This window comes from Dasypus novemcinctus, chromosome 1, assembly GCF_030445035.2.
Source record: "Dasypus novemcinctus isolate mDasNov1 chromosome 1, mDasNov1.1.hap2, whole genome shotgun sequence".
NCBI classification, from domain to species: Eukaryota; Metazoa; Chordata; class Mammalia; order Cingulata; family Dasypodidae; genus Dasypus; species Dasypus novemcinctus.
Window position 1 is genome coordinate 136,978,399 of NC_080673.1, and position 23,584 is coordinate 137,001,982.

The 23,584-nt window shown below is 38.7% G+C and overlaps 1 protein-coding gene across 1 annotated transcript in view; it reads left to right on the forward strand.

The window, feature by feature from the left end:
• The first annotated feature begins 10,821 nt into the window (after positions 1-10,821).
• The window catches only part of LOC101440732 (UDP-glucuronosyltransferase 2A3), a 48,735-nt gene continuing 35,972 nt past the window's right edge, over positions 10,822-23,584 (forward strand). Inside the window, exon 1 of the mRNA XM_004477569.4 lies at positions 10,822-11,613. Coding sequence (XP_004477626.1) covers positions 10,839-11,613 — 775 coding nt within the window. The 5' untranslated portion in view covers positions 10,822-10,838. The remainder of the gene's footprint in view (positions 11,614-23,584) is intronic.

Here is a 23,584-nt window from a genome sequence, read left to right on the forward strand (position 1 = left end):
GTGATAGATGTGGGGTGATGTATGGGAGTCCTGTATAAGGGCATACACATTTGTTTTCGAAGTTCACAACTTTTACCATATACTTACTGTTTATGTTTCTGCATGTATGATTGATAATACTTCAATAAAATTTTATAAATATAAATATAGTTGCATTTTTAATATTGGGGAATATTGCAAAGCCAACATAGTTCAGCACTATTTACCTATATTCTTTATAGCAATCAATTTTGCTACTTAAGTAGAAAATTTCTTGCTTTTCTTAATTGCATTTAATAAATCATAATTTTATTGGCCACTTCTATTTCTTTTATCATATATGTGCTTTCAAATAATTTGTCTTTTTAAACTTCGATGAAGACCATTTAAAATTGTTATGTGTCATGAAAATAAAGCAATTTGTCCTTATGCTATCATTTTTGTAGCAGATTTATTTTCAGAATGTTTCTTTCAATGTTTGGTTTGTTTAAAGTCTTTTATATTATACCATAAAAACTTGTAATAATGTGAAGATAAGTTTACCAGATTTTTCCCTTATCACTTCTGGGTTATTAATCCTGTACAAAAGGACTTTCAACTTCTAAGATTATTACTTGACTTCTATTTCTTCTAGCTTTTAATAGTCCTCTGTTAACTTGCTGTTTGTGATTTTTGTTGTTTGTCTCTACTCTCTCTGATTTGTCACCAGATATTATGCAAACTCTAATAATAATACAATACATTATAGTTCTCCAATACTTGACCTTGGATTTATCTTTACAGCTGGTTAAAAAAATCCATTTTTTTGGCAAAACAGAAAAAAAGAGTCATTTGAAATTTCAATACTTTATCTCTTCCACAAAATTGTGTGACTGAATAAGAGCCTTAATATCCTTTATGCCATGTTTCTTAGAACACAGATGCATCAGTAAACTCTTTTACTCTCAAATAATACTTTTAAACCTGTTAAAATATCCATTTCTAAAGACACAGATAAATACTTATTTCATCATTCCCTTCCTCTACCAAGCAAGCACTTCTATGGAATATGCCCCTCCTCTATTCATCCATGTCTTCAAAGACCACTACCATTATATTTGTAGAATAGTTTTTGGTTAATATAATTATAGTCTGTTATAATTCCATTTTAAATTGGAACTGTATACTTTATGTCACTCTATATCCTATGCCTAGTTGTAGTTGCCTGGATAAAGAATTTATGATTGGTACTAACATCGGTGAGTTGAAAATAGCCATGAATGCTTTTGTTTGTTATAATTCGTGCAAAAGTCCTTGATTTGAGAACAGCACTGTCTGCTTTACCTGTGGTCCTCATTAGCAGAAGTAAAAACTAACAGAGTAACAAGGATTTGTGTATGTTCTTTGTTCAGGCATCAACATTCAGCAGAACAGTTTGTGCGGTCCTGCTGCCCTGTCTCTGGACATTGTGATAAGAAATACAAAGTTTTTAAATCTAACCCAAAAATTCTTGAGCATAAGCCCAGCCCCAAAAAGTATACATACTAGTGCATCTCTGAAGATCAGGAAGAAAAATTAATTTAAAAAGCCCAATTCTGCCACTTAATGGTGTTTAAGTGTATTCTCTCATGCTGTCTCTAACTTACAGGACAAGTTAGTAATGCAACCACTACCACAAGTAGTGCTCTATGTGAGGAGTCAGCTGCATGTGAGGAAATAGATGATACGATGAACACGTGAAGAAGGTTTCGTCCGTACTACTGCATTCTCGTCCCGTGGTAAGGGACAGCAGTATCCCTTCTAGGGAATAGCTGCCAATGTCTTTAGAATCAGCAGAGCAATATAGGAAATTCTCTTTCCAAACAACAAATGGTGTATCTGCATACTTTGTATCAACTTCCTAAAGCTGCAGACTGTCAAATGAGGGAAAGTCAACTGTTAAAATTATTATAAACCATTTCTGTGCTCTGTCTTTATTTTCCAGAAGAGGATACCCTAGATTTAGAACTATGGAAGAAGGTGGGCTGAAACTTAAAAGGAAAGTATGAGGAAGGGGAAAAAATCCCTATTTCAGTTTTGTTAGTCTATTCAATGATTCGTATAGCCCTTTGTCCTCTACAGACCTCCTGCTGTGTGGAATCGCAAAAGGATGCCGTGTCTGCTGCTCCTTCCTTAACAGAACATAGAGATTTACCACTACCACCTCCTCCAGTCCCGCCTTCAGTAGATGGTATCCCTTCAAATATTCCACCTGAATTTCCACCACCGCCTGTGGATATTCTCACTCCCTCCTGAATGGAGGAATGTTTTAAAAAGGAGTAAAAAGGGGAGAGGTTAATACTTTTCCAGCAGTAATAGTTGCTGGACAACGATGTTTTGAGTTCCTGCCTTATGAGGTATATTGGGAGCTCGGTGTAGCGTCCGTGAGAATGGACCACATAGTAATTTCACCATAGGCATCTTGGGCAATGTAGCCATAGGGTATCAGATGTGCCCATGGGACTGGAAACAGCTTGTAAAAACTATTGTTACCCCTGCTCAATACGCGGTATGGATGACTGAATTTCAGAACAGAAGCATGTAATTGGCAGTGCAAAACCTCCAAAATCAAGAACGGTTGGGTTATAGAACAGTTGACAGGGAATGGTGTTTATACGACCCTGCAAGGTCAGGTGGCAATTCAAGACGCTAGGGTGTGTGAGCCAGTGGCAACAGCTGCTCAAAGTCCTTGGTTAAAAATGCCCGAGTCTCGGGGAGCTCGACCTCCTTTGCCTCCATTCTACAGGGGCCAGATGAGCTTAGTGTTGACTTTATGAACAAATTACAGGAGGTCATTTTTAGACAGATAGATAATAGTGAGGCAGCTGAAACATTATTATTACAGTTAGCTTATGATAACACCAATATGGACTGCCAACGAGTTCTCCTTCCCCTGAGAAAGGAATGTGCTAGCACAGGAGCATTTGTTAAAGCTTGTCAGAACATCGGGACAGAAACACATAAGGTTCAAGCCCTTGCTGTGCACTCCAATCAGTCCCCTGCTGTTTCAACTGTGGTGATATTGGACATACGGCTAAAGAATGCCCACAGCCAGGCATCACCAAAACCAAAAATATATAAACCAAAAGGGTCATTAAAAGATTGTCGTCGGTGCCATAAAAGAAAACACTGGGCCAATCAACGTCATTCTAAATTTGATAGAGAGGATAACCCACTTCAGGGAAATGGGCACGCTCCCCAGTGCCCTGAAAAATCCCAGGGGACAAAATGTAATGAGCAATGTTCAGCCTCAATCCTGGCAAGTAAATTGGAACCAGATAGAAGAGGGGTTGGAGACCTTTGAGCCGCCACAGCTGGAAATGCCGCCTTGGACCTTATCACTACCCAGGAATTAATGTTGACTGAGCAGGGCAAAGTCTATTCAGCTATACGAGAGTGTGGGGGGCCCCTTCCCAAAGGAAAGATGAGCCTCATCATAGGGCGTTCCAGTGTAACGTTACAAGGGATCCAAATTTTACCGGGAGTCATTGATTCAGATTGTGCCGAGGACATAAAAATCACGTTACAGTCGTTTTTCTTTCATGTCATTCCTGCTGGCAACCGAATTGCCCAACTGCTTTTACTCCCCTCCCTGGTGTTCCTAAGGCTGAAAAAAGGTTTGGAAGACCCGTGCGAAATGATGTTTTCTGGGACCTTTCCGTGCAGCAACAAAAACCCCTTTTAACCACTCAGGTACAAAAAAAAAGACATTTACTGGCTTGCTTGATGCTGGTGCTGATATATCCATCATTGCCCAATGGGAATGGCCTGGCAACTGGCCAACAGAACAATCTAATGTGGCCATTACAGGAATCAAAGGAATTGGGAATCTTAAGCAACATGCTCGAGCTTTAACTTGCACGGGTCCAGACCAACAGAAAGCTATAATTCAGCCTTTTATCTTACCAGTGCCTGTTAATATCTGGGGATGGGATCTATTGAAACATGGAACCTTATTATCAACTCAGGTTTTTTAGGTGTTGCCCCTGCTCAGATAGCTCCTCTACCTTTAACCTGGCTGTCCTCCATGCCACTATGGGTTAAGCAGTGGCCTTTAAAAGGGGAGAAACTTCGACAAGCAGAATTATTGATGCAATTTCATTTAGAGGTTGGACACATTGAATCTTCTAACAGTCCCTGGAATATGCCTATATTTGTTACGCAAAAGAAAATCTGGAAAATGGCAACTCTTACATGATTTATGAAAAGTCAGTGCTCTAATTCAACCCATGGGTCCCTTGCAGTGGGGTTTACCTAACCCAGCTATGATCCCCAAAGAATGGCCTCTGTTTATCACTACTTAAAGGATTGTTTCTTTAACATCCCATTAGCTGATTGTGATAAAGAAAAATTTGCCTTTTCACTCCCTTCAGTAAATCATCAAATTCTGGTCAAGCACTATTAATGGAAAGTATTGCCTCAGGGGATGCTGAATAACCCCACAATGTGTCAGCATTTTGCAAATGGAGCCCCCTAGCCAGTGAGAAATAAATATCCAGCAGTGTTGATTTATTATTATATGGATGACATCCTTGTTGCAGCAGCCTCTTAAGAGGAGCTGGCTGCTGTCTTCCAGTTTGTTAAACATGCTTTACCTGAACAAGGTTTGTCGTTAGCTCCGGACAAAATTCAACTTACAGAACCTTGGAAATATCTAGGATATGTGGTCTATACAAAATGTCACCCCTCAAAAAGTGCAAATTGATGCCACACAAATGGCTACTCTTTTTTTTTAATGTTTCCTCTTTATTTTCTTTTAAGGTTACATTAAAAAAAATATGAGGTCCCTATATACCACCCACCTCACTCACCCCACCCCTCCCATATCAACAACCTCTTCCAGCATTGTGGCACATCCACTGCACCTGGAGAATACATTCTGGAGCACCGCTGCACCACATGGACAGTGGTCCACATTGTAGTTCACACTCCCCACCAGTCCACCCAGTGGGCCATGGCAGAACACACAACATCCAGCATCTGTCCCTGCAGCATCACCCAGGACAACTCCAAATCCTGAAAACGCACCCACACCGTATCTCTTTTTCCATCTCCCTACCATCAGCAGCCACTGTGGCCACACTCTCTACATCACTACTGCAATTTCTTTTTTTTTTTTTAAAGATTTATTTATTTATTTAAATCCCCCCCTCCCACGGTTGTCTGTTCTTTGTGTCTATTTGCTGCATCTTGTTTCTTTGTCCGCTTCTGTTGTCGTCAAAGGCATGGAAAGTGTGGGCGGCGCCATTCCTGGGCAGGCTGAACTTTCTTTCACCCTGGGCCGCTCTCCTTACGGGGCGCACTCCTTGCGCGTGGGGCTCCCCTATGCGGGGAACACCCCTGCGTGGCACGGCACTCCTTGCGCGCATCAGCACTGCGCATGGGCCAGCTCCACGCGGGTCAAGGAGGCCCGGGGTTTGAACCACGGACCTCCCATGTGGTAGACAGATGCCCTAACCACTGGGCCAAGTCCGTTTCCCACTACTGCAATTTCTTCCCTTACTAATCACAATAGTTCCCCGCAGAATACCAGTAAGTCCACTCTAATCCATACTCTATTCCTCCATCTTGTGGACCCTGGGATAGTTATGTCCAGTCCCCTTCTATATCTTAGATTCCACATGGATGATGATGCAATTCTCCTACTTGCAGTTGTAGGCACTCTTGGCTCTCTGGTGTGCTGGTTGACCCTCTTCACCTCCTGTCAGCTGGCCAGGGTAAGTCCAACAAACCATAGGGTAGGAGTCACAAGTCTGCTGAGGCCCGGGGCCTGGCCATCACATGGACAGTCCAGAGATTCAGGTCTCCTGAGTATACACCAACCCAAACACCAACCACAGGTCCAGTAAAAGTAACAGAAGAAGCATGTGTAGAAAGGTCATATCTGAGTCCAACTCCATCACACTCAGGATCACAAACTCCAAAGTAGGGCCAAGTGACATGGCCTAAACTCTAGAGATAAATGGCTACTCTTAATGATCTTCAAAAGGTCTTGGGGACTATAAATTGGGTCTGCCCCATGTTAGGTATCTCTACCCACCAATTTACTAATCTGTTTAATTTATTCAAAGGTAATGCTGCATTAGATTCTCCACATACCTTAACTAAAGAGGCAGAATGGAAATTAGAATTAGTAAATAGGGCATTATAGTCCAGGCAGCTTGATAGGAACGACCCTAACATCCCAGGGCAATTATTTTTTATCTCAACTAAACATTCTCCCACTGCACTAATCGGACTATTGACTCCACAGCCTGTGTGTCTTGAATGGCTTTTCCTACACCATTTTCCTAAACAGACATTGACACCATATCTTTATCATATGGCCCAGGTTTTTGTGCTGACGACATGTTCGAACTCAACAACTTACTGGATATGACACTGATTATGTTCATATTCCTTTTTCCCAAGAGCTCTTTAATCAAGCAATAGTTAATTCTGAAGCTCTGCAAATAGCTATGGCTGACTTCATTGGCCAAGTAATTTATCATTTACCTTCTGACAATTTTGCAGGTGCTATCCACACTTCCAGTGAAATTACCCAGATTAATTAGCCCTGTCCCTAATTTTCATGGTCTCAATATCTTTTTGGATGGATCTGGAAAAACCAGAAAAGCAACTATTACCTGGGAGAGGTCTATGACTCGGCAAAGTGCAGTTACCCAAGGCCACTCCACTCAAAGAGCATAATTAGTTGCAGCCATCATGACCTTAAATCAATTTCCCATGGGACCGCTCAATCTCATATGTGATTCCGCATATGTTGTTTACACTCTTATACACATTGAACAGGCTCTCATTAAGCCCCCCTTGGATGAAAAGCTTTGTTCCCTGTTTCTTACCGTACAAAAGGCCTTACAAGAACGTCAGCATCCCATTTTTGTAACTCACATATGCTCTCATTCTGGATTTCTAGGAACCCTTACTGAAGGGAATAATCATGCAGATACCCTCGTAGGAGTAACCTTAGCCTTTCAAAAAGCAGAACTCTCTCACAACTTTTATCATCAGAATGCTAAATCCTTGACTAAAGAGTTTCAGCTCACATTAGAGCAAGCTAAACAAATTATTCAGGCCTGCCCAGATTACCAACAAGTTGCAGGCCTCATTTATAATCCTTCAGTAAATCCTCAAGGATTGGCTCCTAATCAGTTATGGCAAACTGATAACTCACTATCCCCCATTTGGAAGACAAAAATACTGTATACATATCTATAGATACCTATTCTAACTTCATGGTCCCCACCCCCTTATCAGGATAGCAAACTGAAAGACATTCAGACACATATCTTGAATGCCATCAGCCGCATGGGCAAGCCTTTGTCTATAAAAACAGATAATGGGCCTGCCTAAACATCAAACCTTTTCCAAAAATGGTACTTTAAAACCATAACAGGCATACTTCATAACCCTGTGGGGCAGGCTATAGTTGAAAAATCTCATTCCACTTTAAAACTCATGTTACAAAAACCAAGAAGGGGGAATAGGGATCACCTCTCACACTTAACACCCAGAGATCAAATAGCTATAGTATTATATACTTAAAATTTTTAAAATAGAGGCCCTGACAATTGTACAACAGCAGAGAGACATTTTTAAAAAGAAATGGGCTTAAGCAATGCTCACCCTAGATTTCTGTATAAAGATCTTCAGAATTCCTACGGATGGGAAGGACGCACAGACTTTCTAACGTGGGGGCGAGGATATTCTTGTGTTTTCTTGCCTACAGGACCCAAGTGGCTGTCTGCATGCCTGGTAAAGCCTTACCATGAGCTGGAAAGAGGATACCCACAATCTGATCCCATAGATGGCTCAGCTGAATCTGCAACCAACTGTGAGTAATCAGAGAGCCACAATGATAATTATAATGTCTTTTTCCTTTTTGCCCTTGTTTTTTCAAGACTGTATTGGGCTTGTGTTCTAAATTCTCCAGTGTTTAGTATAACCTTCTAGTGGGACCCTGAGCCTCGCATTTCCACTAATGCTATGCGATGGACAGTAAGGTACTGACTTCCTCCTGCAGGACCCTTAGTTAAAGAACAGGACTGGATCTCATTAACTTTCTTACCCCTTGCCTTTGCTTATGATTATTTCATAATTCTGCCTCAAGGCTTGGGGGAAAGCAAACTTGAAACATCCCTATCTCCTGTCCTACTGTATTAGTGATTCCATAGTGACCCTGCTTTCTCCCGTGGTTCCAAGTGTGGACTAAATTGCTGCCCGGTAGAATTTTCGGTCCTCGGGGTTGAACATCCACTCTTCTGGCCAGGGGCCACTGGAATCTTGTTATCTCCGAGGACTGGAAAGTGAAGGAAGCCTCCTGCCTTGACTATTGGGATTCCTAAAAGCAATAATTCATGAGAGAAACCAATGTCCTTAAAACCTTAATAACCTCAGTAAATATACATAGAATTAGTCTTGCTCAAAGTATGTTAAAGTCAAAGTAAAAATAAAGTAAAAGTTCTAAAACAAAGAAATTTGCATTAAAGCCTTAAAAAATATTTTGGTTATAAACTACTAATTAAAGGACAAAGTTCATGTGCAAATCTGCATGGTCACAGTACAAATTAAAGAAGCATTAGTTACAAAACAAAGGTTATTATGTGGTTAGCAATTTACCAGCATTTGCGTGATGCCACTCCCTTGGAACTGCATTCAACATGATAGGGATTTTGTAAAAAACCCACTTACAAAGTGCAGTTTTCATCACATTTGCAGTCAGATATCTCCACTCTTCAAAGGCAATTAGAGTGGCAATTATTTAACCTAAAAAACCTAACACAACAATCTGTCCTTGATGCTCTGGCTAAAAGTCACCAGTGGCAATAGCCCTCTCAATTGTTTTCCAGCCTCACTTTACATGTACAGATTACAATTTTTGATTACTCATTCTTATTATTTCTATTTCAGTGATCCAATTCACCTGAAATTCCCTCAGCAGCCTATGCCAAACCGGTCAACATTTGGTGGCAGCCAGAGATCCCTGGGCTCTCTGTGCAGCATCAGACAACACCATGGTGGGGGTTCCCTCGGCTGCTGCATCCCCCCATCCAACCGCCTTCCACTCCCACGTTCCAATTTCCAGCCCAAAAAAAGAAGGGGGAAATATGATTGCCCAGATAAAGAATTTATGATTGCTACTAACATCGGTGAGTTTAAAACAGCCACGAATGCTTTGGTTTGTTACCATTTGTGAAAAAGTCCATGAGCTGAGAATAGCACTGTCTGCCTTACCCCTTGCCCTTAATAGCAGAAGTAAAAATTAACAGAAGAACAAGGATTTGTGTGTGTTCTTTGTTCATGCATCAACATTCAGCAGAAACAGTTTGTGCTGTCCTGTTCCCCTGCCTCCTGACATTGCAACCGGACATTGCCATAAGAAATAAAGTTTTAAAATCTAACCCAAAAATTCTTGGGCATAAGCCCAGCCCCCAAAAGTATATATAATTCAACTAGTACCACACCTAGTATAGAAATTTCACGTAATAGCTAATTTCTAAAAACTGCTTTTGAAGGTATGAAATGATAATGTATTTGGAAAGGAATTTAAATTGATTAAAAAAGAGATATCCATTTTTAAATCAAATCTGTAATTTTAAATATAACCTTCTCAAAAACTTCAGGTGTTCATGGCTTTGCTGGATAAAAGTGTATAGCCCCGTTTTGACATATTATTGGTCTTGGCTTGCATTCTGGTGGATGTGAACTCATTTTAAATGAGATAGCACCACAATAGTTAATTACAGTGAACATGTAGCCCAATTGTATCAGGCTTGGTTTTAAACTAGATTACTGGACTCCTTCATAAACAGAGAGAATGTCCAAAAGCAAGAAGTCACCACAAGCAGACAGAAGCTGGAGGTACACAGAACCTGACGAAAATGAAAAAATGCCAACCTATGTATTACTATGTGACAGAGAAACAAAAGACAAGGATAGTCAACAGTCACACCCAGAATGTCAATCCCTTCTGGGGGAAACCATCACCTTGCTGAAATGTCAGTTATGGATTTAACCTCAAAACCAAGGGTCAAATACTCCCATTTTGTAAGCCAACCCATTGCATGTTACCTTACTTTAACAGTTAAGAAATTAAAACAATGAGCCAAATAGATATCTCTATGGACATGATTGATCTAATCTTTAACCCATACATTGCAGGTCAAAAATGTTTTCCCATATCAGTTTCTCCTTTCTTGTAAGGTGTATTTGCCTGAATCATTTTAAATCTCTGGTTACACAAATTAGACACTGAAGCATTAATTTCATCTTTCAACTATTTCTCATCTTTTACTTCTCATTAAAGAATTCTCATTGTATGCTTTTGATTCACACACCAGCATTATATACTCATATTTTCATCAAGTCTAGCTTTTCTGATATGTATTTATTTAACACATGACACCATTTTGTGCTTTCTTCTCCACTACTCAAATCCTATTTAGATGCCATGGTTTTATTAAAGAACAAATGTGTCAATTTCTAAACCTGCTTTGAAAATTTGAGTGGACATCATTTTATGAATATTAAAACTAGGCCTGAAGGAAAGAATTTGATGCTCTCCAAATTTTCGTTCTGCTCGTATGTCAAAATCTACTCCATAAATGCTGCATTGATACCTGTCTGCTAAAGTAACCATTCTTTTTCTCATGCTCTTCTATTTACCTTGGGTATCCTCCTTCTGTCATCTTTGTATCTAGGCTCCCCTCCAGAGCAAACATCATATCACGTTCTACTCATCAACAACACTGAACAAAGTTCTACACATAAAAATAATCTTTACAACCCCAGAAATTTAATTTTTAACTTGTTCTTTGATTGACTGGTCATTTTATATCTGTATGCAGCAGCACAAAAACTCTTACAGAGCAGCAAGTAAGGGAGCTACTGCCATGGTGAGTGAGAAAAGGTTTTTGTTTCTTCTGCTTCTGCAGCTATGGTGTGTTGACTGTGGATTCTGTGGAAAAGTCCTGGTGTGGCCCTGTGACATGAGTCATTGGCTCAACATGAAGATCATTCTGGAGGAACTCACAGAAAGGGGTCATGAGGTGGCAGTGCTGGCTCCTTCACACAATTACTTCATTGACCACAGCAAGCCTTCCACACTGAACTTCAAGATGATTCATGTGCCAGTGGATGGAGAAAGAATTACGAATACAGTAAACGAATTTTTGGATCTAGTTATTAACGTAATGCCAAAATTGTCAAAATGGCAATCAGCGATAAAGCTACTAGACTTTTTTCTTCAAACAACTGAAGATGTGAAAATCCTGTGTGAGACTATAGTGTACAATCAGACACTCATGAAGAACCTCAAGGAAACTAACTACAATGTAATGATCATAGATCCTGTAATGCCCTGTGGAGAACTGGTAGCTGAGATGCTCGCAGTCCCTTTCGTGCACACGTTAAGGACTTCTTTAGGTGGCATATTAGAGAAACACTGTGGAAAACTTCCAGTTCCACTGTCCTATGTGCCTGTCCCCATGTCAGGACTAGGAGACAAGATGACCTTTCTCGAAAGGGTGAAAAATCTAATGTTTTCCCTTTTATTTGACTTCTGGCTCCAGCATTATGATGTTCAGTTTTGGGATCAGTTTTACACTGAAGCTTTAGGTAAGAGACTGCTTTTCTTTTAAATTTGGTACTAAAGTGTGTAAAATGTCTACTAAAATCAAAGAAATACCTTTTTAAAATCTGCCTATCCTCTAAAACTCTCCAAGTGATACCAATGAAATAATCATTAATAACTAATTGTGAGAGTGGAGAGGCAAGAAATAATTTACCAAACGTAATCTTTCTTTAGAATCATCTAAATTGTTCTGTATGTGACCTTGCTTTTATTTAATATATGGTTTTCAAAACAAAATGACAGAAAACACCCAAGTAGATATTAAAATAATGAAGAGATTTTGTTTGTTACATTTACAAATAAGTCCAGTACACTGAGTTTTCAAAAGGATGAGGTTGTGCATTTATTTGGAAAGAAAGAGCAATGCTTGTTATAAAAATGAGATCCTCCATGCCTGACAACAGTAATAAATGGATTGTAATCTACAGTAACAATGAGATTTAATTCGCTGCATTTTTTTAATTTTACCTGAGCTTTCCTTAACAAACTTTAAGAATTTTTGAGAATCACTAGTTATTACTCTTGATTTTAAACCATTTCTCTATAATAGGGTACCTGTTTTTATTAGCCTTTTCATAAGTTTTGGGTGAAATTTCAGGGATTATTATGTGAATTGTTTCATCATAACTGGTCATACTGAAGAATTTTTTTGATACATTATATTTCTTGGAAGAATGTTAAACAGAGCCTTCAAAAATTAAGTAGAAAATATTAAAAGAATTTGCATTTGGAAGGGTTAAAAGAAAGAAGATTTCTCCTTCAATGATTTACTTATTCTACCTATTTTAAATTGACTACCATTTATACTAAAGGGTGTTTGCTTTTTAATTTTTATACGCACAAATGTAATCTGAATTCATCAACTCAGGCAGGCTTTCACTCCCACATCTTTGAGAATGACCTAGGAATACAACTAACAAAGAAGAGATCATATTAGGTACTAAAAATTTTACCTAATTACTCAATGATTCTTAAATAGTAAACTGTTTCCCAGAACTAGTATTAAAAGAATCAACATAAAAAAATCACAGATTTAGACATGATTTTGGATTTATACTGCATTGATGTCATAGTAAATAATTTACAATCAATAAGTCACCACCTAGGTGTGAGCACTGATTGGCACAATGTGTTTTAATTAATATGGCAAGTACCTTGCCCTCGAGTCTGTATTCATATATAAACTGAAGAGACAGGATTATAAATATATCACTGTGAATCATCTGTCGTATGAGGCGTTTTAGTTTGCTAAGAGCTTCTGGGAGCAATAGTTTTACTTTTATTATGGGAATTTATTAGGTTAAAAATCTTACAGGGAAGTGGATGTGTCTCAACTGATAGAGCATCCACCTACCATCTAGGAGGTCCAGGGTTCAAACCCAGGACCTCCTGGCCTGTGTGGTTAGCTGGCCCACGTGCAGTGCAAGGAGTGCCATAACACACAGGGGTGTTCCCTGCACAGGGGAGCGCCACGCACAAGGAGTGAACCCTGCAAGGAGAGCCGCCTTGTGCAAAAAAAGTGCAGTCCACCCAGGAGTGGCACCACACACTCTGAGAGCTGACGCAAGATGAGACACAGATTCCCAGTGCTGCCAAGAATGCAAGCGGACACAGAAGAACACACAGCAAATAGACACAAGAGAGCAGACAATAGGGGGATGGGGACAGGGGAGAGAAATAAAGTAAATCTTTAAAAAAGAAAATCTTACAGTTCTGAGGCCATGAAAGTGTCCGATTAAGGAATTAGGCAAAGCTCGTTCCTAAGTTCGGCTGCTGATGATCCTGAACTCTTGCCACTCATGTGTGGCAAGGCACAATGGTGGCTCTTCTGGTCTGTCTTCTCCTCTAGGCTCACTTTCTCCCCCAGCTCAGCTGTGTGTGATCAGGCACATGTTGGTGTCCACTTGTCTCACCCCACTCCTCTGGGCCTGGTTGCTTCAGCTCCAGGCTGCTCTGTCTGTGACTTTTCTCTCTCTTTGGGTTCTTCAAGTTCAGGAGGCTTTTCTTTGTCTCTGTGGCCTTCTTTCTGGATCTATAACTCTTTATTCCATCATTTATAAAAGATTCCAGCAGGAGTATTAATACCCACCCTGGCTCATGCCCTATGGAAGTGATCTAATCAAAAGAAATTTCCCATAACTGAACTAGTGAAAAGGTCCCATTTAAAATTAGGTTTACATGTATAGGGATGGATTAGCTTTGAGAACAGGATTTTCTGGGTTTCACCCAGCTTCAAGGGGTCACATGAGTGTTATGAATAGATCTCTCTGGAAGGACAAAAGTTGGCGGCAAAAGGGAACAGAAACTATCACTGGGGTGAGTGGGGAAAATAATTTTCCACTGAGCAAGTATCAGCAATCCTTGCACTGTTGGGATTCTCTTATTATATTAAAGTTTAAATATCATTCCACTGATGAAAAGGTGTGGATGGCTCTCCATTTCCTCAGGTTTACAGTCTTACTGGCATCAGGTCCCTTACTGAACTTGTCTTTTCACCTTAGTCTCCATTATATACATATATGTATAAACATATAACATATATGTTTGTATGTATAAACATATAAACATATGTTTAATATCACATGCTTGATACTCTAGGTTTTAAATTTTTATTTTCCTTACCTATTCTTTCATTTTTAAAAACTTGGAGCTAAAAATGTCATTCTATAAAATCTACTGAAATTTATTACTAACATCTATAAGATATAAAAGCATCTTTACTTCACAGATTACCAGGAGTACCAGGAGTAGAGTATCCCTCTATGCTTCCCCTGACCTTCATAGCTTTTAATGTACTTCTGTATCATAGATTTATTATATTTAAAGATATTAAAATATTACTAACTGTAGTCCATAGTTGCATTAGGTATAGTTTTCCCAAATACAACTATCATTAAAACTTGTAATCATGGCGTGCATTTGCTATACTTCATGAAAGAAAATAACCCATATATGAAGTTTTCAGTACAGACATCGTCCCCTGCAGGATTCATTATGCTATACAGTCTCATGTTTTATCCTCTAGCTTTGCTTCTTGTAACTATGCAACCTTATACTTCCCTGAAGCAGTTTGATATGGTTATGAATTCCAAAAATAGATACTGGATTATGCTTGTAATCTGATCTGTACCTGGGCATGATTGAGTTATGATTAGGGCATTGGTGGGTGGGGACTCACAGATAAAAGACATGGCAAAGAACATAGCTGGGGGTTTTTGATGCTGGAGTTTTGATGTTGGAGTTTGATGCTGAAGTCTTAAGCTGGAGCCCCAGGGAAAGAGAGCCATTTCCCTGAGAGTCTACAGCTGACCTTGTGGAGAGAGGCAAAGCCTACAGAGCCTCATAGTCTACAGCTGACCCTGTGGCAAAACCAGAGGAGCTGAGCCCAGAGGAACCCAGAAAGCCTGAACCCTCACAGATGTCAGCAGCCATCTTGCTCCAATACATGGAAATAGACTTTGGTGAGGGAAGTAACTTATGCTTTATGGCCTGGTAACTGTAAGCTCCTAACCCAAATAAATACCCTTTATAACAGCCAGCAGATTTCTGGTGGTGTTTTGCATCAGCACAACTTTGGCTGACTAATACATTCCCCTTTCAACCTCATTTACATGCAAAATTCAGCAATGTTAATTATATTCAAAGTAATGTACTATCATCACCTCCATCCATTTCCAAATTTTTATGATCAATCTAAATAGAAATTCTGCACAAATTAAGCATCAGCTCCCAATTCTCTACCTATATTCTATCTCCTGGTAACCTATATTCTAGATTCTCCTTCTATGAGTTTACTTATTATAATCAGATCATAAAATATTGTCCTTTTATGTCTGGCTTATTTTCTTAACATAATGTCCTCCAGGTTCATTCATGTTTTACATGCATCAAGATGTCATACCTTCTTACAGCTGAATAATATTCTATCGTATGTATATACCATATTTTGCTTACCCAATCTGATGTTAATGAGAACTTGGGTTGCTTCAATCTTTTGGCCATTGTAAATAAGGCTGCAATGAACATTGTTGTACAAATATCTGGTTGAGTCCTTGTTTTCAATTCTTCTGGTTATATATTGAGTACAGAATTGCCTGATCATGTGGCAATTCCTGAACTGATAAGGTTGTAGATATTATGGAGCAGAGGAATGGAACTGCTTTACTTCCAGTTGATGATAATCTTTGCTTTCAGTATGTGGCTGGTCCATCATTTTGTTAGTTGTCCAGGGCAAGCCTGCAGAGTTGGCAATTCTATACATAGCTTCCTGAGGAACTGCCAAACTGTCTTCCACAGGGACTGCACCATTTTACAGTCCCACCAGCAGTGAATGAATGATTCTGTTTGCTCATATCCCCTGCAATACTTGATTTTTCTGCTTTTTTTCAATAGAGTCCAGTGTAGTAGGTATGAAATGACATATCATTGTGGTTTTGATTTGCATTTCTGTTTTGTTATAGCTAGTGAATTTGAGCATCTTTTCGTGTGCTTTTTAAATATTTGTATTTTCTCCTTGGAAAAATGTCTATTCAAGTCTTTTGCCCATTTTTAAATTGAATTGTTTTCCCTTTTTTTGTTGAGTAAAGGTTTTTTGTATATCATGGATATTAAACCCCTATCGGATATGTAATTTCCAAATATTTGCTCACATTGAGTAGGATGACTTTTCACTTCTCGACAAACCCCTTAGATGAAGAATAATTTTTAATTTTGAGGTCTCATTTATCTAAATTTTCTTTCATTGCTAATGTTTCGAGTGTAAAGTCTAGGAAACCATTGCCTAACACAAAACCCTGATGATGCTTCCCTACATTTTTGTAGGTGTTTTGTGGTTCTGGCTCTTTTATTTAGGTCTTTGATCCATGTAGAGTTAATATTTGTAAAGGGTATGAGATAGGGACCCTCTAATTCTTTTGCATTTGGATATCCAGTTCTCCCAGGACCATTGGTTGAAGAGACTCTTCTTTCCCAATTGAATGGATCAACTTTAGATTTTGTTAATTTTCTGTATTGTTTTTCTAATCTCAATTCCTGTCGTTTCTGTTTTAGTTTTTGTTATTTCTTTCTTTCTGCTTGCTTTAGGTTTAGTTTGCTGGTTTTTTTCCTAGTCCCTCCAGGTGTGCATTTAAGTCCTTGATTTAAGTTCTTTCTTCATTCTAGATATAAGTATTTAGGGATACAAATATCCCTCACTGCACTGCATTCGATGCATACCGTAACATTTTGCTATGTAGTATTCTCATTTTCATTCATCTCAAGATATTTACTGATTTCCCTTGCAATTTCTTCCTTGAACAACTTATTAAGAGTATTACTTAACTTCTATGTACTGGTGAATTTCCCCCTTCTATGGCTCTTACTGATTACCAGATTCATTCCATTATGTTCAGAGAAGATTCCTTGTATGATTTCAATCTTTCTAAATTTAATGAGAATTCTTTTGTGGATGAACATGTGGTGTATCCTGAGAATTTAATAATGCATGCTTGAGAAGATTATATATCCTGCTGTTTTAGGATACAATATTCTGTATATGTCTATTAGGTCTAGTTCAATTATTATATTTTTCAAGTTCTTTGTATCCTTATTGATCTTTCATTTAGGTATTCTTTTTTTTTTTTTGGTGAAAGTGTTGTATTGTATTCTCCAACTATTTTTGTAAAGGTGTCCATTTCCCCCTTCAGTTTTGCTATTGTTTTCCTCAACTGGGGGTTTTCTGATTAAGAGCATAAATATTTATGATTGCTATTTCTTCTTTGTGGGTTGTCCATTTAATATGTAGTCATTTTCTTTGTATCTTAAAACAGATTTTGATGGATATTCTATTTTGTCCAATATTAGTATAGTTACACCAGCTTTTTGGGGTACTATCTGCATGCAATATATTTTTCCATCCTTTTACTTTCACCCTATTTGTGTTTTGGGTTTTAAGGTGAGTCTCTTGTAAACAACATACTTGGATTATGCTTTTTAATCCATTCTGCCAATCTGTGTGTTTTGAATGGGAAGATGTATAAATTAATATTCAACATTATTTTTGGAAAGGTAATACTTACTTCAGCCATTTTCATCCCTTGGTTTCTATATGTCCATCTATATTTCATCCCTCTTTTCTTTTACTGCAAGCTCCTTTTCCATAAAGTTGAACTTTTGTGATGCATCTGACTTATCTCATTCTCATTTCTGTTTCTGTATATTTTTAAAATAGTTTCTTTTTAGTTGCACTAGGGTTATAGTAACAACCTACATCAATAATTTAATTTGGAAAGAAAACAAAATAGGTTTTGTAGCATACACATTTTCTGCTCTCTCTGCTGCCCAAATTATTATTTGTCACACTTTACCATATATTTTCCATGACAATTATCAGGAATGTAACATTTTCTTGTTCAATTGCATTCTGATTCTCATATGAATTAGACTACAGTTTATATTGAGCATACAGTATTACTGGATATTGCAATTACCATTTTAGTTACCCTCATTGATGATCTTCACTTCTACACACTACTCCAAGCCACTTTTTTTTGTCTTTATTTATTTTTTTAATATTACATTAAAAAAATATGAGGTCCCCATATATCCCCCACCCCCTTCACCCTACTCCTCCCCCCATAGTAACAATCTCCTCCATCATCATGAGACATTCATTGCATTTGGTGAATACATCTCAGAGCACCGCTGCACCTCATGGTCGATGGTCCACATCATAGCCCACACTCTCCCACGTTCCATCCAGTGGGCCATGGGAGGACATGTCTGGTAACTGTCCCTGCAGCACCACCCAGGACAACTCCAAGTCCTGAAAACGCCTCCACATCTCATCTCTTCCTCCCATTACCCACACCCAGCAGCCACCATGGCCACTTTCTCCACACCAATGCCACATTTTCTTCGATTACTAATCACAATAGTTCAAGAATAGAATATCAGTAAGTCCACTCTAATCCATATTCTATTCCTCCATTTACTGTATCAGGATGGCCAAGTGGTCTAAGGCGCCAGATTCAAGTCTTCACTTCCAAGCCACTTCCTTTGTTTCCTGTCAGTATACAGGACTCCCTTTAGAAATTCTGGTAGGGAAAGTCTTTTTTTTTTTTTTCTTTTTATCTTTTTTGGTAACTCTCTCAGCTCTAGAGTGAGCTGTGAATATTTTACACTGAAGGACAGTTTAGCCAGAGAAAGAATTTTGGACTGGCAGTTTTTCTCTTCTAGTACCTTAAATATATCATACCACTGCTTTCTCACCTCTGTGGTTTCTGATGAAAAATCACTGTTTAGTCTTACTGAGGATACTTTATATGTGACAAATCACTTTTCTCTTGATATTTTCAAAATTCTCTCTTTATCACTGGCATATGACAATATGATTTGTATATGTCTTGGAGTAAGCCATTTAGAATGTATTCTGTTTGGGGTATATCGTACTCCTTAGAAATGTATATTTATGTCTTTCTTAAGAATTGGGACCCTTTAGGTTTTTATTCATCAAATATTCTTTCTGCCACTTTTCCCTTCTTTTTTTTTAATTAGGAAATTAAAAAGAATTTATTGGGAAATGGGGTAAAAGAATAGAGCTTGCTGTGAAATGGGAGAGAGGACAGAAATACACACCAAGATTTGATGCAGGCTCCTCTAGGCAGAGAGAGCAGGCTTTGGCTTGTGTGATCATCTTTTAAGCTATTCATTATTTCTCTCCTTGCTAATGCTAAGGGGAGGGGCCCCAGCTGTTATTGGTTGCTGCACCAACGGTAGTTACCAATGGTGAGGACTGTTTGGAATATCCAGGGCATCCTTTTGGCCCTAGACAGAATCTAAACTGAGACCCCATGATTGACTTCCAGATTTCAGCAGGGCCTCACAGCCACGTTATCTCTAGGCCATGTTGTCAGTCAGCCATGTTATCTGTTGGCCATGTTGTCTGCCAGGTCATCCGCCTTCCCCCTTTTACTATTCTAAACTCTCTCAACTCCTCATTCAGAAAATTCACACCCTGTCCTTAAGGGGTACTGAGAGGCAATGATCATTCTTTCATAGTTACTTCCTGCTGGATAGGGCAGTAGCCCCTGCCTGACAGAGCATAAACCTCTCTGGCTATTCTATTGAGGTTGAGGAAGACAGGATCAGCTCCCTGGATGGAAATGGATGAAATCCCTGCATGAGTAATAAGGCTTTGATTCTGTACGAAATAAACGGAATTCGAATTTTGAAGATACATGGTCCTCTTAAAAGGATAAAGGAGATGGTGGTAGGCATACCCAAAAAGGGAGTCAGCCATAATGTACTGGACCATAAGACTGAGAAAGGCTAGGTGACTTCAATGACTGCATGCCCTCAAAGTTGATGGGAAACAGCATTTTTCCTTGAGTTCTTTTATGTTGTTGGTTAACTGTAGGGAGATATTGTGGTAGACCTGCTGGGTTTGGGTATAAATTGCCAACCCCATTATCCACAGCAGTGACTATGCTAAGAAGGGTTAGGAGAGGTATGAAGAGAGGCATTCCCTTGACATTAACTCACAAAGACAATGCAGGCAACAACAAGGCAACCATATGGCTAACAAAATTAACTCAGTAAAGAAGAACGCCATTCTTTTACATTAAAAGCACATTAATTACTACTTAGAAAATGAATTAAGTTTATGAGGGCTTTTTCATGTTCAATATCCCTCTGCATGTTATCTAGAATTTTAAAAATCACCATAATCACAGGTATATATCTTGAGTAGGAGAGATATAGGTACAGTACTTCATATTAATTAACGTACTAATCAATGCATAAGGTTTTTTTTGAGCTGCATTGATAGATCTAAGCTCCAGGTTTGCAATACCATACATGTCATCTGTCCTCGGGAGCAGGCCATATTGCCAATTGTGTTTAAGGTCTACTTACATTGCTCTGGTAATCATTGATCCATTGGTATGTCCTTCACACAGCCAGCATGCTGCAGCACAGTTGATCCTAGAAAGAGACTAGAAAGGTAAGGCTCCAATGTCTCATGGCCTTGTGCTTAGTGCCCTTCAACACTATGAAACAGAGCTAGTCTGGAGCAAAGTCCCCTGCATATTGAGCCATTGCTGGCAGCTGCATGAGCCCAAAGCTCTGTCTCTACTTCAGGAGCATATTCAGAGATGTAGGAGATACTTTTATCAATTTAGGGGTCAATAACCAACCTACCCAATAACTTGAATAGATAGGCAACATACAAGGTAATAATACTGAAGTCTCTCTCTTTGGATATTTGTACACTTTTTAAACACTTCCAATTTAATGTATAACATATCAAATGAACTTAACTATTTTTCAGTACTTTGCTTTTTACCTATACACTTTTATCATGATGATGTTAATTAACAGGTATTTTACTTAAGCTGCACAAGAAAAACTACTTTCTCCATTATTTTGTGAAAACTGTAGACTCCCAATGAAATTAATATTATCTTTCCTTACCACCACTTTAACTTCAGATTGAGGTGGCCTTTGACAGGTTTCCCTGTTATGAAGTTACTTTTTGTTACTAATATCAATTTAGGTTTCTATTTAATAATGGCATCCATTTAAATACTTCAGTTTAGAAGATACTTTTATGAAGTCCTTGTAATTAACCATAACCACATAGAGAAGTTACTTTACCTTTAAATAAGCTTATTAAATTATAGTTAGCAGCAACCAATCAGAGCTACATTTCCTTCTTTAACTTAATTTCATTAGATATACAATTTTCAGCATGGTAAAGATTTAATACATAGAATTTTCATTTAGTTGGTATTCAATAAACCTAGGGAGATAACACCCACATGAAATAAAATTGAAAGAGTTATATTTTATGCGAGGAATATTTTTTTCTCCTTCTTTTACAGAAAGATAAAACCTATTTTCTTTAATAATATTCTAAAACTATAAATAATCTAAAGCAAATACTGACTGCTAGGTTCTGGAATATATTACGGTTGTTTAATTTGTTTTCTTAAAATTTAGGAAAGATCTTTCCATAGCTTTCAAGGACTTTTCCTTTACTTACTGAAATTTGGTAGTAAGGTTATTAACCACCCTTATTTTAAGGCTGTCAAAGACTTAATTTGGGGGACAACAGGGCAAACTGATTCTTAATTATCTAGCCTAAAAGATGGAGTTTTAATATCACACCTACTCCCTCCCTCAGAGGTCTTGCAAAGAGAAAGATCTGTGGGTAGGGTAGGTCAAAGAGCAGAGGAAAATCATTTTTCTTTTCCCAATAGTTTCTATATTTGTATTTCTATATGACTTTTCCATCCTGCTTAGCCTAATTTGGGCACCAGGAATATTCATTCACATGTATAACTGCATATTTAATTTTTAGCAATTTGAATAGAGCTCTTTCAAGAATTTTCACTTGTTAATTTCCTATTACCATCCCAAAGAATGAAGATACACACTGAGTCTTGGAGAAAATATGGCTCTTACTGGGAGACGGATTGACCATAAGCAAAGAATTTATTTATTGAGAAGCTCTCCCAATGGAGGGGGTCTGAAGAACAGATTTCAATTCCTCCACCAGCATGGTGGAGGTCTGAAGAGAGACTTCAGCTCACTCCTGGAATGGGGGACTTGAATTTATACAGACCTTTGCTATGTAGGGAAATGATAGTTAGTGGGAGGGGGGTCGAGGGTCTGAGTGAGGTAGTGGGAGGGGCTTGAGGGAGTCTGTGGCTTCTCGGAATGTTGCAGGAGCAAATGTTTCTTTTGATCTGTAAGGTTTTAAAGGGTTTGTAAATAGTGAAGTTTTCTGTCTCGGCTCACTCTCCCTCTGATATGCAGGAAGAGATAGTAAAGATTTCCATCTTTACATCTGATATGCAGATGGTGAAGATCTCTATCTCCCTTTACTCCTGTCTCTATGGGGTTCCTTTGTTTAACCTGTGGGAAAGTGTCACACCGGTGAGGGGGTTTACCTTTTTCCCAACGCATATCAGGGAAAACAAGGGTACAGTTTAATTATTGCAAACCTCTAACACTGAGCAATAGACAGACATAAATAGAAAGATACAAAATACAACTCACAAAATTTACTTAAACTTTTATTCTTTTAAAAATTAAGTTTAGGCAGCGGACTTGGCCCAGTGGTTAGGGCGTTCGTCTATCACATGGGAGGTACACGGTTCAAACCCCGGGTCTCCCTGACCCACGTGGAGCTGGGCCATGCGCAGTGCTGATGCCCGCAAGGAGTGCCCTGCCACACAGGGGTGTCCCCCGCGTAGGGGAGCCCCACGCGCAAGGAGTGCGCCCCGTAAGGAGAGCCGCCAGGCACGAAAGAAAGTGCAGCCTGCCCAGGAATGGCGCCGCCCACATGGAACGCTGACACAACAAGATGACTCAACGAAAAGAAACACAGATTTCCGTGCCGCTGACAACAACAGAAGTGGACAAAGAAGACACAGCAAATAGACACAGAGAACAGACAGCCAGCAAATAGACACAGAGAACAGACAACCGGGGTGGGGGGTGAAGGGGAGAGGAATAAATAAATAAATCTTTAAAAATAAATAAATAAATAATAAGTTTAACTGTAAAATAACATTAAAAAGAATTCTTTGAGGACTATTTCTAATTACTTTAATTTGCACTCTGACCACACAGTTTTGCACAAGAATTTTCTTTTAAGTATTGGTTTATAACCAAATTGTCCCCAATGCTTTAAAATACAATTTTCCTTTACTTCAAAACTTTACTTATTTCCCATTTTAACTTTGACATACCTTGGATGAGAAACTCTAATTCCAATATATACTCATGAGGTCATTGGAGCCTCAGAGAAACTGATTTCTCTCATAAATTGCTGCTTTTAGGAATAACAACATTCTAGGTGGGAGGCCCCCACTCCAAGTCCTTGGCCGCTGGACTGGAAGAGGAGATGTCCAACCCCAAGGGTTGAGAATTCCACCAGGCAGTTATTTAGTCCATACTTGGAGTCACAAT